General features: G+C 42.4%; 1 protein-coding gene across 1 annotated transcript; it reads left to right on the top strand.

Annotated features, from left to right (window-relative positions):
• Nucleotides 1–3,068: 3,068 nt before the first annotated feature.
• On the top strand, nt 3,069–13,432 carry LOC141018979 (primary amine oxidase, liver isozyme-like). The gene is made up of 5 exons (XM_073493735.1): nt 3,069–4,710; nt 5,897–6,015; nt 9,615–9,781; nt 10,555–10,687; nt 10,806–13,432. The coding sequence occupies exons 1-5, from the start codon at nt 3,138–3,140 to the stop codon at nt 11,088–11,090; spliced, it is 2,277 nt and encodes a 758-aa protein (XP_073349836.1). The 5' UTR covers nt 3,069–3,137; the 3' UTR covers nt 11,091–13,432.
• The last annotated feature ends 4,821 nt before the right edge of the window (nt 13,433–18,253 follow it).

The raw sequence follows: 18,253 nt of genomic DNA, 5'->3' as shown, positions 1-18,253 counted from the left end.
TACAAACAAGCAGTGTTGTGGTCAAGACCATCTAAACCGAGAACAAGTCACGACCGAGACAATAATTTATCAAGGCTGAGACAAGACCGAGTCTTTGAGGGGTTGAGACAAAGTCAAGACTAAAACCAGTCCCACACTGCGTGACACACAATGAAATGTGGGACCTGTGAACCATAGGCACTTATAAGATCAATCTGACAGATCCACAATATCAATCCCAGTCACACTTCCTTACGCAGTGACAGACATCTCTGATGAACTTTTCACCCACTGAAAATGTTGAAGATAAATAGCTACGTTCTGAAGTGTATCACACATGTACCGGTTAAGACAGATAAGCTGTTACATTTCTGACAGCAGAGGAGTAGAGACCATGCTGACTGATGATGAACACAGCCCTATAACTCATTATCCAGCTGTCCGATGACTAAAAGCTTTCACCAGTTAAAACATTTAGGTGATTTGACACAGATGTTCAGGAACAGCTCTGACTCTGTCGGGACCTTTGGCTCCAAACTTAAATATCATCTTTTATGTTTTTATGGCTGTTATTTTTGATGACCATGTGTCTGTTCTGTGGGTCAGTCTGTATGAATCTGCTAAACCTAAATCCACTTTTGTCCTGCTGATGAGAATACTGCAAACTTTCTTTATTTTCTATTGTCTGTTTGTGTCCCACAAGTACAGCTGTGTGTTTATCACTTGTCTCTCCCTGCTCCCTACTCTTTGTCCTATAGGGACCACTGACTGTACTGGGACCTCTCTCCACCCTGGCTGCTGGTGCGTCATTCCAGATGTTCAACCGCTCCCTTTCTCCCTCTTTCCTCCTCTATCCATTCTTCTTAAATGTTTAAAATCTATCTATGATTTTGTCCATACTGATACATACAGTCTCTTGATCTAATCTGTACACACGACATATTGCATGCCTACGCATTCTGGAAGAAGGATCCCCCCTGTGCTGTTTACAGGGAGGTTTTCTTGATCAGAATCGAGGGTCTAGAGGGTGTGGTGTTCTATAAAGACTGTAAAAGCCCCTTACATGTTTGTAATGTGTTTCATTTACTTTTCCCATCTCACCACACAAACTGATATACCCGTAGATTTGAGCAGACCTTGTTTCTTTGTTGCAAAATCCAGAAGCAGCACATGAGGTCGTAGCTTTGGCTCCAAAGCTGATATCAGATTTTCTCCCCAGCGACAAATTCCTTTTATCAATTCATTTGTTCATTTTCCACAAGAGGCACTGTCTCTTCAGTTGTCTAAGAGTGGTTTGGTTTTGCAGCGTTAGACCTCAAAGAAACCACTGTCCGCTGTGACGTTTGCCTAAAGCATCTCAGGCAGGTCAAACAGAGGCACATAGTCAAATGGAAGAAGTCTATGGCAGTGTGAGTTGAGCAAGACAGAAGCAGCCCCAAAACACCTGAGAGTGTGGATCCAGGAGAACAACTGAGCAGGCCACACGAGATAATTAGCAAAAGATCTCAGAATGTATACGTTTTACAAAAGTGCAGATATAAGGAGATAGTAAAACAGAAATGAGCAGTGTCCATGGGGGTCCAAGGGTGTGATCCAGATCCATCAGTATGTGACGCAGCCGGAGCCGGGAGAGACAGAGGTTCCCCAGGGGTCCGTGGATCAGCAGAAAGGAGCCTGAATGAAAAGAGAGGAGGAGGAGGAGGAGGAGGAGGAGGAGAGAGAGGAAAGAAAGACAGAGAGACAGCTTGCAGCTTGAGGAAAAAGAAAACAAAAGTTAGAGATGAGTGTTTATCAGAAGTGTTGTTTTCAATCCATTGGACCTAAAAGTTCTTAGAGTCATTTTTCAAGAATAAACGTATGGAATCACACGAAGCTAATAATTAATAAATGTTTATTTAATATAATCTTACAGATTGTAGATTTTACAGTGTAAAAGAGCAAACATGAAGTAAAGATGAAAACTGTATTCACCAACTGAAAACACAAGTCAACAAACCTTTTTTGTTTTGTAACGAGTCCCAGATGAAGAATTCAAAAGACTCCTGTTTGTTGAAGCGAGACACTAGCTGGATTTGTTGGCAGAATTTAAATTTTTCACGATGCTGATATTGTAGGTTTTGTAGGCCTCAAAACTTGTAATTGTTTTTAATACCAAAGAATACAAGTTGTAGTTTTTAGTGTACAGCAAAGACTGCAAAAAATGCCAAGGACCCAGAGCTCATGTTGTTGGTAATATTGCTGTAAATTTAAAGGGTTAGTGACAGGAGGAGGAGGTACATGAACATGTTGGGTTTTTATAGGTTGATTCTGTTATCTTTTAAGCAAAATATCTCAGATTTTTCAGGCAATAAATGAAATAAAAGAAGAAGGATTTGGAAGTATCCATCAGGAGTTCATACCCGCAGTATGGAAAAGGCTTTGTGGTAAGATATGATATTCTGGCCATGACTCTCTCCATATAAATGTATAATGTATAAAACTGTGGAAGTGGAGCTTCTTACATGAATGTATTTTTACAGTCGGACTGATATACTCATTATAAACATAGCACAAGAAACAGGACACACAAAGTATATTCCTGTTTGTTTCCTATTCAGATTGTGTTCCAGTCACCTGTTGTTCTTTCTTTTCCTCTTCCCTTCTGTATATGTTTAGAAATAAATCTATTTACTCCGCGTGTGAGCCATTATAGCGAATAAAGAGTAAAGTTGAAATATGACAGAAGAAAGAAAGCAGTGGTCCACAGGGAAATATGTGCGTAAAAATGCGCCAAGTTCCTCTGTTCGTGACATCGTGTCTATCGTACAGGATGTAGGTCTATTTCAACTTTAGACACCACACAGATATTTTGTTGATTTTGTTTGATTTAAGGCGAAAGGCTGCTCGAACAACCTCGTTTTGTCTTTGCGATGATTATGTTTAAAATCGCGTGCGTAAAGTTATGTTGGCCTGTGTAGCTGAAAAAGAGGCTGGATGAAACCCGAGTACCACGACAGTTCATCCAGGAGGGAGGGAGGGGCAGGGGGCTGTGGGATCCATGCGGAGGGGGGTGGGAGACGGCGGGGTCGAGGGGCGCGCCTCTCCCCTCCAAAGCCGTCTGACCGCTCGCTCCTGTCCGGAGCTCAGTCCTCTCCTCCCTTTCTCCACGTCCGTGCGTAATGGTAGAGCGGAGGATGAACTCTCTAGTGAAATGGGCGCTCATCCTCTTCGTCCTCGTCTCCATCATTCTCAACATCGTCCTGATCGGTATCCACTCCAGCAGGGCGACCAAATGTTCAGCTCAGCGCGTCCACCCGCTGAGGGGCAAACACGACGATCGCAGCCTCGTGTTCGCTGACCTCACCCAGGAGGAGTACTTGCAGGTCCAGCAGTACATGGTCAAGCAGAAGGACTTGGACGTATCCACCAACCGGCTCACTAAGCCATCGGATAATTTCTTGTTTTTAATAGACCTGTCACTGCCCAAGAAAGCGGATGTCCTGGCTTACTTGGACGGGAAAACTGCCAAGCCGGTGAGAGAGGCGACGGTGGTGGTCTTCTACGGCGCACGAGGCCACATTAAGGAGTACGTAGTGGGGCCTCTTCCCAACCCGACATACAGAAAAGATGTCACCAAGGAGAGGTACAATATGGAACTGCCTATCAATGCGCGCACGGTCACCATCGGGGAGTACGTTTTGCTTTTCAAGCTTTTTGATGATGAGGTCTTCTCCAAACTGACGAAGCTCATGAAAGAGAGCTTCGACGTGAGTGGGTCCAAGATGCTGAACGCGTTCGAGCAGATGCCCCGCGGAGTCCGATCCGGGGACAGGAAGACCTGGGTGTCTTTCTTTAGGGATGTGAGCGGTATGTACATCCACCCAGTGGGCTTTGAGGTGCTGGTTAACCACGAGAGCGTCAACGCGTCCGACTGGAGAGTGGAGCGGCTGCTCTATAACGGCCAATACTTCGAGACCGTAGCAGAACTCAGAGAGAAATATGACTCTGGCTCTATTAAAAAAATAGTTTACAAGGAGCTGCCTGACTATGCTTCTCTGAAACCCGAGCACAAGCCGCTGCAGATCGGCCCGCAGCTGTTTTACGCGGAGGGGAAGCGCTTCAGCGTCAAGAACAACCACGTCCTGTACCTGGACTGGAGCTTCGCCTTCGGGCTCAGCTCTCTCACGGGCATGAGGGTTTTTGATGTGCGCTTCAAGGATGAGAGGATAGTCTACGAGCTGAGCGTGCAGGAGGCCATGTCGGTGTACGGGTCGGTGACTCCGGGGATGATGATGACCAAGTTTCTGGACTCGAGCATCGGGATTGGGCGCTTTGCGCACGAGCTGGTCCGTGGCGTGGACTGCCCCTATGAAGCCACCTACGTGGACACATATCGCTACATCGATGTCCCAGCCCCGGTCAGATTCAGGAACTCCATCTGTATCTTTGAGCACAACATGGGTCAGCCCCTGCGGAGGCACTTCTCGGACTTTTTCCACAACAGTTACGGGGGGATGGTGAACAGCGCCCTGGTGTTCAGGACGATCACAGCTATCGGTAACTACGACTACATGTGGGACTTCATCTTCTACCAGAGCGGATCAGTGGAGGCCAAGGTGCACGCCACCGGCTACATCTCCTCCTCTTACCTGGTGGACGGCAGTATGAAGCACGGACACCAGGTGGCGGAGAAGGTGCTGGGGAACATCCACACCCACTTCATCAACTTCAAGGTGGACCTGGATGTGTTGGGTGAGTATAATACTACCCCCTTTATAGTTCTGAACCAAAACAGGAAGACTTTATAATAAGAGTACACATCATATACTTCAGTAATGATTAATGCATGGCTCATTATAATGTAATACATGAATTAATGCAGGGTATGTAATGACGTCATGTTGCTCACTATGAATAATGATCAAGTCACTATGACTTCAGATCTCTTAATAGATCATCAGTTAAGGACATTAAAGGGGCACTCTGTAGTTTTGGGGCAGAAATGTTAATAAGAAGAGAAAGATGTTCATTGGCTGATTTTTTTCTGCATAAACAAACTAAATAAACAAACTGAGCTTAAAAGGACAACACAGTTTATACTGCTTTACTTTGTTTATATGTGGCGGACCCTGCCAGTGTTCTGGGACCTTATGGAAGAATTCTGAGTTTAGATTTCTTCTCCAAAACTACACAGAGCTCCTTCAGTTTACAGTCACTTCATATATTATTTGACATACATTAAGCTAGATTGAGTTCAATTACATAAAAATGTATTTATGTAAGTGCATTTATGTATATTATGTAATTTTTAAATGTTTTATTATGTATGGTTTTGCATCTGACAAGCAGCTTCACATCTCTACGAGAACAGACACTGTTCCACTTTCAGAGTTTGATGTAACTTTAAACCAGCTAATTCGGTCACATATCAATTAATGTGTTATGTAACTGTGAATTAACATCTATTCACTTCACATCTATTATGTGCTGTGAATTTTCTTGTGTAAATCCATAGTGATTTGATCATTTGTTAATGATGAGCAACAGGAATTCATGACACATCCTGCATTTATTAATGCATTAAATCAGGTTAGCATTGTTCACGTATATAACTTGTACCCTTGTGGTTAAGTGTTACCTAAAACACACTGACTGAAATAGGCACATCGACACTTACAAACATTTGGCTATCATTACACCATCTTGGAAGTTTTACAGTCTTATGAATGTTTCTAAAACACACTAACCCATAGAACTGAAATTAACCTGGTCATTGGTCATTTGGTTTATTGTACACACAAAAATATAGTTTATTGCAGCTGTAAATGCATTTAAGAATACATTTTAAAAAAAGAATAAAAAAAAGACAAGCACCTAAAATGAATCTGCAGGGGACCAAAACTACAACAAAATTAAGAATGATTTCTTTCCTCTGCAGGGGTGAAGAATGTTTTCCAGACCAAAGACATGGAATATGTTAATGTGTCGCTGCCGTGGATGCCTGATCACTACGCTATGGTCCCTCAGCTGGTGCAGAAGGAGCTTAAAACAGAACAGGTCTGCCTTCATCTTCTTTGCCCATTTTTAAAAATATTCACTTGCATTTAAGTTTAATTTAATAACATTTAAAGAGCTGTGACAGGAATGAGTAAGAGTGTCCACCAAACGTGATGAAGTACACGCAGGCTTTTGTCAGTGTGGAGACAGCATGAAGTGTTCACTGCAAAGGCATCAGAATGTCTCACAGTATTATTTTTGTAAAGACTGGACAGCATGATTGGATATTATTGTACCAATTTGTGCCAGTTGTTACGGTTGGTGTAGATATTTTCAGGACCAAGAAGCAGGCAACCAGACTGGAGCAGTTTTAGGAGATCTATTTGACTTGCACAGGTAGATGGTAAGAACAGTAGCTCTGGCTTGGACAGGTGGCTCAGCTGGGGGGGTTGGAGCAGGAATGTAGGCTGAGAGCAGAAGCGTGTGGAGCATTTGGCAATGTGGATCCAAAAGATGAAGAAGGCTTGGTGGCAGAGGTGTCCCAACTGTGACACCACCAATCACATTAGTGCATTACAAGTATCTTCTAATTACAAAAATATTGTTTTCACACAGCAGCTTTAAGACAGAGGACTTCCTGAATGATGCAACCATCAAAAACATGACTGCCGCACCCACTTCTCTCATAATTAGACATCAAAGTTACCAACACTTCCTCAATACATATCTGATTAGCTGGGCTCGCTGTATTCTTAATGCTTGCAGAACTTAGCTCAGGGTGAAACGTGGTTTGTAATTGTTGTGGCAGATTTCACACACAGTGTGTCTCGTCCACTTTGTGCTTCCCAGCCTCCCTCCGCCATATCTCCTAACATGGTGTCTCATTCTCCTGGTTTCAAGCAGTGGCAGGCAACTATTCTCAGTGAAAAAGCTCTAAAAACTCTCTGTACACTACCTGCTCAGTACCAGATAGCAGGCAGACACAAGCCCCTTTTCACACTGGGACACAGTGTTTTTTTATGTTTCCTGATCATATGGATGCAGTTATAATGTGTTGTGATTGAGATCCTGACCCACCAAACATCCTGGGAAAGTTACGTATTTCGCTCTAAATTACATAATTACATTATCACCATCAGTAAATAGTGGACCCTGTCTGGCTCTCACTCGCGAAGAGGGATGCTGTTTTCTGGGGGAAAGTTCACTAAAGTCTCGGTCGGGAGGGCTGATCGTCACGGTGATTTTTCACTACAAGTTTCCAGAGACAGTAACTACAACAACACAGTAGTCGTAGGAGACAAAGACATGTGAGTTCAAGTTTTTCGCTCTGAATCGCGTTACATAATCACTGTGATCAACTGCAGGACGCTGTTTTTCAGGCAGAAATGTGTTGAAGAGTCGGTAGGACAGACAGCATGACAGACACTTTTTCATGTATGGATGCAGTGTTTCTTTCCTCATATAAGATGCTGAAGACACGACCTGTTACCACATTTTGTTTGGTCTTGTAATGTTATTTTGTGGGTTGAAGCGTGGGACATTTGTCTTTTATTTAATGAGGGTTAGTGTTAGGGTTAGGGTTAACCCTTATACACTTGTTAGCAAGCTAAGACAAAAAATTGGTTATTTATACAGAAACAGAACTACTTTCCCCATGTTCTGTAGGAAATGGATCATTGAAGCTGTCTTTTTACCTGTCCTGGATTATGGTGATGTTCTCTATAGACATGCCTCTGTCTCCACTCTTACTCCACTAGACTCGGTTTATCACTTCGCCCTCAGATTCATTTTTGCACCTATTCTGTTTTTTATTTGTGCTCTTGACATTATTGAAAATGAGGGCTTGCCCTCAATGATTTTTCCAGATTTAAGTAAAGGTTGAATGAATGAATGAATGATGAGTGAAGGATCTGTTTAGTTGCCAGACTGAACACCATCAGACGGACACACTCCTGGCCCGCGCTGCCAGCAATTCCATTCACGCGGATGAGAAATCCACTGGAGTTGTGCAGTCTGCTGCAAAAGAGTTTACTGTGTTCTGTCAGACAGCAGCCTTAAAGGAATAGTTCACTCTAGAACAAAATTCAGTCATTATCGACTCACCCTCATGCTGATGAGAAATCCAGTGTAGTTTCTTATTCCTAAAAGTGCAGCTGGAGACCCGCAGGGGTACCCTCCTGCAGCAAAAATCCATATAGCGGGCGTAAATGGTACCCGAGACGAAAAGGTCCATGAAACTACACAAAAACTTTGTAATATTCCTCCATACTGCTCGTCCACTGCAATCCGAGTGTCCTGAAGTGGCGACATCCAGAGTTTACTCAAAACAACGTCATTTGGTATATTTTTGTAGCCTAAACAGTCACTATACTATATCTGCCTGGAGGCACGCTCCCGCGTGCACGCGAGTCTCCCTCACAGCCGATTGCACTACGGAGGCCGCACCAGACAAGATCAACGAGAATTCGCGATAGATACACACCAGTATTTACATCCTGCGGGTACCCCCGCGGGTCTCCAGCTGCACTTTGAGGAATAAAAAACTACACCGGACTTCTCATCAGCATGAGGGTGAGTCGATAATGACTGAATTTCATTCTAGAGTGAACTATTCCTTTAATAAACTCGAGTTGATCGCGGGACCAGACTGAACTGGAGCTCTCAGGGCTCTTGGATTTATACTCTTGCAGATCTCGAGGAGTCTCCTCCTGTTTTCTTAAAACACTCCTGTTGAGAGGTTTTTCTATTGGTGTATTTTCTATCATGGGATTTTAGGGGCTTTCCTGATGGTGTCATGTCTGCACATTTCCCAAAGGGTATTTTTTTTTTTTTTTAAAAAAAGAAAACAAATGTTGGCGATTTCTCACACAAGTACATATAATTAATAGTACTGTCCCTTTACATACATTTAACATGATTTTTTTCACACAGGATATATAATTCATCAAAACCTGGTTACAATAGGTTTTCCACAACAGAATGTTGGACTTTTATTGATCAGGTAGACACAAACACAACTCTAAATGAATTATAGTGTTGCTCTGTGTCTGCTGGATGCGTAAATAGGCAACAGTTTTCTAACATGCCCACCATAACAACTTTAAATAGTGATAATAGTGATGTCCCTGCCCCTAGGAAGACAAAATATCAGTTAATATCCTACTAAACCACATTGAGCTCTCCTGCAAATGTCTCTTTCCTATGCTACTTGCGAACAAGGACACCTTTTGTCTTTGCTTATTGAACGAGTGACCAGACAAACATCTACCGGGGAGATGCTCACTGTGAAAGTCAGCTCACAGGCCAGATTTCTAATGAGCTGGAGCAAACAACAGCATATGAACATACCTGCAACTGCCCTCATCCAGTTTAGATGCTGGTGTCACACTGTCCGCAGACAGCACAAGTTTGTTTACTTCAACCCTCTGGTCCCCTGTTAGGGCTCAGCCTGCCGTCACTTCCTCAAAGATGTTTGATTCTTTGTTAACAGAAAGTGACGAACATTAAATTTAAGTTATTTTTATTGCATAAAGGGATGACTTGTTGTGTTCTTAGTTGTACTTTTGTTGTTGTGATATTGCAGGATATCAGGCAGTTCAAGAGGCTGTCATTTATCACTTATTGCTGGCAACTTGTGATGTACTTCTGTGCTTCTGCAGGAAGCTGCACTGCGTTACGACACTAAGAGCCCTCGCTACCTCCACATCGCCAGCAAACAGGTCAATAAATGGGGTCACCAGCGCTCCTACAGGCTGCAGGTGTTCAGCTTCACTGGGGATCACCTACCAGAGAGCCAGGCTGAGGAGAAGGCCATGTCGTGGGCCAGGTGAGAATTCATCTCACAACGCTATGTGTTTGAGCACTGGGGAGAGGTCTGGCTGCACCAGTTCTCATTCTAATAAAGGAGGAAAAACACTCTAGCTTGATTGTTATTCTTAAACCAATCTCAATTGTCCTGGGTGGCACAAAGCTCTGGATGCAGCAAATCCCTGCAAAAGAAACCTAGCTAGCTCACTTTTCTTAATGATTAAAAGCTGTGTTTGAAAAAATGTGCTGTGCTCTATAGAGCATCTATGGATATGAACTTCTGGATGCTCAATTTAAACTTAGGCTAATTTTTTTTATAAATAATTCTAGTCAGTCAGTACTTGTTAAGCTGCATGATTTGAAGGTAACAATGAAAGGACGAGACCTCCTGTGGACATGGAAGTCCTGGAGCCAGACTGTGTTTGTGTTTTGGTGTGAACATTTTGTCTCAAAGTCCTTTGGAGGCAGGAAGACACATACTGTACGCTGCCTGATGGCAGAATGTGTGTCCTAAATTTGATCATGATTAAGTATTGGACCACTGTCATTTTCTACTTATATGCTGTCATGGACCACATATTATAAAAACATGACATGAGATTTCACCTACCTTTACACAAAGATGTCACATTGCTATATGTCATCCTAAGAACTGGTGACAACAGTAATATATGTTGAAATTAGGGTGTGACATCTTTGGGGTTACAATCCCCAAAGAGCCACACGCTTCAATCATGGCCCGGCTGCTGATCCAATGCTATCTCTATCTAAGCTTCTTCTCTCTGTCTCCAGGTATAAGGTTGCCATCACCAAGCATAAGGACTTAGAGCAGACGAGCAGCAGTCTGTACAGTCAGAACAACATCTGGACTCCAGCTGTCGACTTCAGCAAGTACATTGAAGACAACGAGAGCATTGAAGACGAGGTGTGTTGAGATACAATCTGCATGTAAAACGACCGATGATACAATCGCTCATATCAGTTTGAAATGACATAACTTAGCTGAGGTACTGTGCATGATGTGTATGATAACGTGCTTGCAGGACCTGGTTGCCTGGGTGACCACCGGCTTCCTCCACATCCCCCATGCCGAGGACATCCCAAACACAGTAACCGTGGGCAACGGGGGTGGAGTCCTGCTGCGGCCACACAACTACTTTAATGAAGACCCGTCCATCCACTCTGCTGACGGGGTGTACATTAAACCAGGCGCCGAGGACAGCTGTGACAGCAACAGGATGGCCTGCCTTGCTCAGGATGTCTGCAGCCCCGTCCTCGAACCCTTCACTTACAATGGCTTTGAAGGAGCTATGAAGTTTGAGGACTGAGTCAGATTTGTTGAGCACTGCTAAGTATAAGCACAGAGATGCGCTTGAGGTTATATGCCAAGTTATCTATCAAGAAGCTTGTGTCAACATAAGAATGTTTAATGATGCAATTTTGGATGGCAAATTCTTTGTTCTACATGAACCAGACATTAAATTGAGTCGAAGAACTTTTCAGCACGTAGGAAAATATTTTGATTCCCTTCAGATCAGAAGATTGTCCTGGAGTCAGGACATGGTTAGCCTAGGTTTTCAGAAGCAGGGGAAACAGCTAGCCTGGCTCCCTCCAAAGAATAAAAAAATACAGTCTACCAACACCACTGAAGCTAACTATTAAACACACTGTTCTCTCATTTGTTTAGTCAGAACACCTACAGACATATAAATATATAAATATCAGTTTGTGGTTTTAGGGAGAGTTACATGCTGGAACCATTTATTAGTGAACAACAGCAAGGTGCAGTGACTGCGTGCAGCTTTCCAGAGCTTGTTTTCACAGTAAAGTTGCCAGGTTTGGTATCATTATGCCTGTACTGAGACCAAAACCAACATCATATCTGGCAATGCATGCTATAGCTGAAGATGCTTCACAGAGGTACCAGGTGGATGAATAAACTTGTTTGTGAAGGAATTGTTTCAGCGTGTAGCTGTCCTCAAATGGACATTTTCACATGTATATACCTGTTAAACAACCAAGAAACAACATGTTAATCAGTGTGAGCTTTGGACGTGCTGGCAGGTGTTATTTTTCTCTCTGGACAGAGTAAAGCTAGCTGTTTCCAGTCTTTATGCTTGGTGAGGATAACAACATCCTGACACTGGTGGGAAATCTTTTACTGACCAGGAAAAGAGGAATTTAAAGAGTCAGAGTGAAATTCACAGCTGTCTCCATTAAATAGCAGCAGTTTGTTTAAGTTCATCAACTATAAGTACATAATTTACATAACTGATGATTTTTCAGAGCGTGAAAGCTTTAGACAGGAATGCCACCTGTAGTTCAACTTAACCAGCAGGAAATGTATTAGCTGACTCACTCTCAAGACTACAACTGATATTTTATCCGTAAAAATTCTTGCCTGGGATTCATCCCTCATCTTTTTCAAAACCAAATGATGGCCTCTCTCAGAAATGTGATCTGTGGGTTTAAGATTTCGCAAGTGAGGAGGTTATCATCATGTCACCATTTTAGTAATGTTTGCAATCATTTTTGCCTCAAAGCCAGCAATCACTTTTTGCCATCAACTCAAAAAGTATCCAGACAGCATTGGGAAAGACACAATCCTTTGTTTTCACTCTCTGTGTTTTCTTACTGATGAGCCACTGTGATATAAACTGTGATGTTAACGTTGTAAACTGACACTGTACAGTCAGCCGTGTGTAAATGTGTTGTGCACTGACAAATATGAATTTAGTCTACAGCAGGATAACTGTGTCGGCTGGAAGCTGGGACTACTGAACATCTGACTGACGTCTTATTCAGTTTGTATGTGTTTGGCTGGGCCACAGCAAAGCAGGGCCAGCCCTGTACAAGGAAAAGTAACGATAAAGTGATGACGGAGTAACCATTGGTCGGTTGAGGGTTGGAGTTTCCCTATTGGCCGCTGCTCTTTCAAAGTGAATAATCATGAACACGTCCTCAATTACGTCCTCAGTATGCTTGTAAGCTTTGTTTATGCTTGCATGAGATAACGATAACATAATCACTCATAGATAGCAGCCACCTTAATACACCTGATTACATGCGCTATTCTCTGAGAAATTAACAAACATTGGGAAAGAAAACACCATATCTCACAATGTTTCATCCCAATGGCTTCGTCCCTTTATCCAGGTCCGGACTAAAATTTTAAGGAGTCTATTCTGAGCAGAGACGCAAAAAAAACAGACCAAACTGTATTGTAATAAAATGCAACAAACCAATACCATGTTCTACGCCACACTGTTCCTTAAATGCCCAGTATGTCATTTCTGCCACTAGGGGTCTCTCAGTCAAAACAAAACACTTTCTGGTTTGAACATTGTTGGAAACATTTAGGATAATATAAGTTCGCACTTCAACAAAATATCTAAGAAGGGTCTACTCAACTTTTGATTCAGAAATGTTACATATTGTATCTTTAATCAGGAGGCGGGTGACCACCCGGCACAACGACTTAATTTGACGTTAAAGGTACAGTAATGTCACTTTTGGCACCCTCGGGGACACAGTGAGGCGTGGACGGTCCTAAATAACGTCCTTGGGAGAACATTGACCACCACAGTCCAGCTGTACAGAACAAATCTTGTTTTTAAATGTTGTTATTGTGTCCTTTCACAATAAAAGAAGAGATTATTTGTTATAAAAAGGTCTGGATGTCTGCTACTTTTAGTTTTTGCAAACAAACACACACACAATAACAATATTATTTATAATAATACATTTTGATTTCAAATATTAGTGTCATTGATTTGGGGACATTTAAGGCTAGTGAAAGCATGGTAGCACATAAAAAATAGGAATTAGAGATGCTGAGAATACACACACACACACACACACACACACACACACACACAAATTAGGTGTATCATATAGCCACTCACCCCACACGCCCCTCTATCAATTGACTCAAAGGTTAGGGTTAGATTTGAGTGCAGGTAAAGTTCAGCGATTCTTCGTGTGTGTGTGTGTGTGTGTGTGTGTGTGTGTGTGTGTGTGTGTGTGTGCGTGTGTGTGTGTGTGTGTGAGTGTCAAAGCTTTCATTTTCCTCTGTGGTTACACTTGTTGGAGAAAGGCCATGACAGGATATGAAAACAAAGGAGAGCAGAGCTCCCATGAAGAACACAACAAAGACCAAGTAAGGCCGTGCTGAGACGGACTGCTGTAGATTCTCACAGATGAAACCCACCTTGATTCCACGGCCCTTAAATATCAAAGCTGTGGAAAAGGTACAGTAAATCCTTTACTTCATAACACCACCCATATAACGATGTGAAACAGTGAAACAGTGAAACTCCTGCATAAAAATCCAGCTTAAAGCGTAACTCCAATTTTTACACATTTTAATGTGTTAACAGGTCTTGGGGAGTTCTGCTGCTTATGTGAAAAAAGTAGTCGGAGTTGGATTCATTATGGACAGTTTTAAAGGAAATGATCAACGTCAATACAGCAGAACCGGAGATATCACTTTTTTTATTTTCGCACATTCTTCCTTTTCAAAACCTGGCCTACATTACCTACAATGCAACTTAGCAACTGAGTGACACCACTGGAGGCGATTTATCAGACCCATGCAGCTTCCTCTGGAGCCACAAATGGCTTTATACTCCTTTTTTTTCACATATGCAGTAGTATTTTCAAAGATCTGTAAACACACTAACAGTAAAATAGAGCCCTGTTTCCACCGAGCAGTCCAGTTTAGTTCAGTTCGTTTTGTCACACTTTGGAATGGTTATTTTTGCGTTTCTATTGTCAAAAGTTGTCGATGGCACTAAAACAAACTTTCTGTACAGTCCTGTTTTTTCATCACCCTTCTGTTAAGGCACCTAGCACATGATCCAATACTAAAAATTGGAGTAAAAACACTGCATCCCACTGATTGGGGTCAGATGGAACAGCCAGATTCGTCTCGTGTTCTGCACTGAAGTAGGATTTATTTTCTTGTTTTTCAGCAGTCCTCTGTCACACTGCCTGCAGCTTTTTCTCAAGTAAAGCTTGTTTTCTTGTAATAATCAACCACACGTGCTGTGTGGTGGAACAAAAGAGAGAGTTTCGGGGCGTAAGGAGTGAGTGGTCAAGCAAGAGTGTGTGAGCGACAGAAAAGTGACGGTGAAGAGGAAAAAACCGTCATTGGTTCAGTCGGGCAGTATTGTACCAGTCTCCCCTGTTGTTTCCCAACTGCTGCTCAGACTCCAGCTTTAGTGCAGTTCCCGTCGAAAATATGCTTGGCACAGATTATATGATATTGTGAGGGGTTTACAGGTCCAGTCTTAAGCCTCCTGAACTGCTCACAGACCCCGACAACAACCAAATGACCGAGGGACCCTGGAGCAGTTGACGGTAAATATTTGTGGCCCTGGAGGTTAACGTTAGCTGGAAGGGGTGGGTAAAAAAAATCGATTCATATAAGAGGTTTTGGTGCAGCAGAGAGGCTGCTCTCACTGCTGGATTAAACCGTTAATAACTCATCAGAGCACAGCCACTTATTTTGTCATCCACATACATGTTTGCATGCTTTCAAATTAATTTATTCATTAATTGATGCTTGTGACTTTTAAATAAAAAGGCTGCAGACCATTTATCTTAATCACTTGTCTCTCATTGTATTTCAACAGATTAAGGACCCCAATAATGGTTTAGCACACAGTAAACTGGAGCAAAAGACTGAAAATAGTGCCCCTTTTCTATTCAATTTTCTATCAATTTTGAACCGAGAATCGTTTTGAATCGAATTGGACACCCAAGACACATAATCGAATCAAATCATGAGATTGACAAAGATTCACACCTCTTCTGTTGGCAGAGGTAAAATGTCACCTCCAGTTCTGGCCAGAGAAGAGAAAACACATGTTGACCACGTCTCCCTACTCATCCAGACTCATTAAAGCTTCTGCTTTTGTTTTTTTACTCATCACAGCATGTTACTGCAGCAAGTTGTTGCACCACGCTATTCTCCATCAGCTTCCCCATGACCTCAAGTGTTCGCTGTTCATTCGAAAATCTCACGTGTACAAAAAGCACCAGATTTGACACTGTACCTCCCTGGTACCTCAGCAACAAACCTGCCAAGTGTGAAGTAGATCAGATGAATGGTCTCCAAATATGCTTCCTTCCTTCCTTTATAGTTAGATGTACAGTGATAAGTAATATAATATTGACATACCTTCACGTATCTTCATTTGAATAATATACCAGAAATAAATAAACATTTTAATTATGAATATTAGCCGGTGCAGTTGTCAGGTTTTCCAGTAGCCTCCCCACACAGACAAAGATAAACGGACGTAACTTGCCAGAACAAACAAAATAAAACAGTAGCAGACTAGAATTATGTTTCAAATCATAACTCACTGTGATTTTCACTCCCTCCTCCAATAAAGGTCCCGTAAGGTTACAGTGTGCTTATTTGACATAAACACTTTAGAGTTTATCTAAGGATCACACTGTGACGAGGCAGGAATTCCTGGAAGCACTTTGGTTTCTTTATACAACCTGTGTGTGTGTGTGTGTGTGTGTGTGTGTGTGTGTGTCTGTGTGTGTGTGTGTGTGCCTACTTGTGTACGTGCATGGGTCCAATCATTTTTCAAACTGTTAGTGGCATTTAGCATGAAAACAAACAGCACACAGTTAACACTTCCTTTCCTCAATACTTTCCCATCAGATACAATGGGCAGCAGCGAGTCTGAGAGTGAGTGGGCTGAATACAAAGAGAGCAAAACACAGGCAGCAATGACAAATAGATGCCACCTAAAAGTGTTTTCTATGTATGTAAAAATTTAAAAGCTGGAGTCTAATTCCTTGAATGTATGCATGTGTGTATATACAGTTGCAATCAAAATTATTCAACCCCCACTGCATTTTAGGTTTATTGGCAAAACTTAAATTTTTTCAGGTGTTTACAATAAACAAATTACACAAGAACAGTTTAAATAGTTAAATAAACTAATATTACAAGGATTTTATCCAAATTCAACACTAAATCCTACTTTCAATGACTACTGCAGTCTCAAAAATATTCAACCCCCTGAATAGAATTCCTCATAAGAGACACATTTGCAAATCAGATGTGGTCTCAAGCACACCTGATGCAACCAATCAAGGGCTTCATTAGTTGCATCAGGCGTGCTTGAGGCAGAACACCTCAAATACCTGGACTGTTGACGGTGACGTTTCATTGCATGTTAGAATATGACTAAGTCAAGAGAATTGTCCAAAACATTCAGAGAAGAGATCATTGCCTTGCACAAACAAGGAAAAGGATACAAAAAGATAGCAAAGGCACCAAATGTTCCTAGAGATACAGTTGGAAGCATAGTTCGCAAGTTTAAAGTTAAAGGAACAGTGGCTACACTACCTGGACGTGGCAGAAAGAGGAAGCTATCAACGGCTGCCACCAGAGTCCTGAGGAGGCAGGTGGTCAAAAACCCTCGACTGACTGCAAAAGACCTGCAGCAAGACTTGGTGGCAGCAGGCACTGAGGTTTCAGTTTCCACAGTAAGGCGCATACTAAACGCTGAAGGGCTCCACGCCCGAACTCCAAGACGTACACCACTACTGACCCAAAAGCACAAGAAAAGTCGGCTCCAATTTGCTCAAAACTATATAAATAAGCAAAAGAGGTTTGGGGATTCTGTTCTGTGGAGCGATGAAACAAAACTGGAACTTTTCGGGCCTATGGATCAGCGGTATGTCTGGAGGAGGAAGAATGAAGCGTACGCTGAAAAGAACACCCTGCCTACAGTGAAGCATGGCGGTGGCTCAGTGATGCTCTGGGGCTGCTTCGCTTCCTCTGGCACTGGAAACCTGATTCCAAGCATACCTCGAAGTCCACCAAGACTTGCTTTCAGAAGAAGTCCTGGAAGATGCTTCAAAATATCATTGCTCACAAATACACTCTCAAAGAAAATTAAATGTAATTGTTTTTTTGCCCACATTTTAATGTAATCAGTGCAGGTCCTGTCGATGACGCTTCTTTTTAAGGTTTCTCGTTTACTGGGGGTGAGTGTGGACACCATTATCTGTATCCATACAGAGCTGAAGTCACGCTAAGGTCCTACGGTTTACCCCGTAGGACCTTATTTCAGAAAAACTGACAGCAGTGCGGTAGTGAATGGTGCAATGAATCACACATATGATGTTTGTCAATTTCAAGGATAATTTTCAATCAATAAAGTGTCAGGTTGTCATCAGACTAATGAAATATCAGACTTTGACATTTCATCATCATAAAGACTACGCAGCCAACAGTGATGTTAATGATGTCATCTCGTTGAACGCTCACCAAAACCCGTAACTTAAACATTGCAGAGCTGCTCCTGTATATTAGCAGCTCACAGAACTGACCAACTCTCCTTTCACATGACTGCAGTTGTCAATATGAGCAGATTTATTGTGATTTTCACATTTGTTAATACCTTTTCTGTGCCAAGGCGGCAGCCATGTTGATGTTGAGCAAGACGATGTCACTGAG

Source organism: Pagrus major, chromosome 23, assembly GCF_040436345.1.
Source record: "Pagrus major chromosome 23, Pma_NU_1.0".
Taxonomy (NCBI): Eukaryota; Metazoa; Chordata; class Actinopteri; order Spariformes; family Sparidae; genus Pagrus; species Pagrus major.
Note: the sequence above shows the minus strand (reverse complement) of the source record. Positions and strands in the feature narration are given on the sequence as shown.

Bases quoted from the DNA above. Each gene is read 5' to 3' on its own strand.
- LOC141018979 (XM_073493735.1), top strand. From the start codon at position 3,138: ATGGTAGAGCGGAGGATGAACTCTCTAGTGAAATGGGCGCTCATCCTC. The intron at 4,711-5,896 runs GTGAGTATAATA...TTTCCTCTGCAG, and splicing joins GGTGGACCTGGATGTGTTGG to GGGTGAAGAATGTTTTCCAG. The intron at 9,782-10,554 runs GTGAGAATTCAT...CTCTGTCTCCAG, and splicing joins AAGGCCATGTCGTGGGCCAG to GTATAAGGTTGCCATCACCA.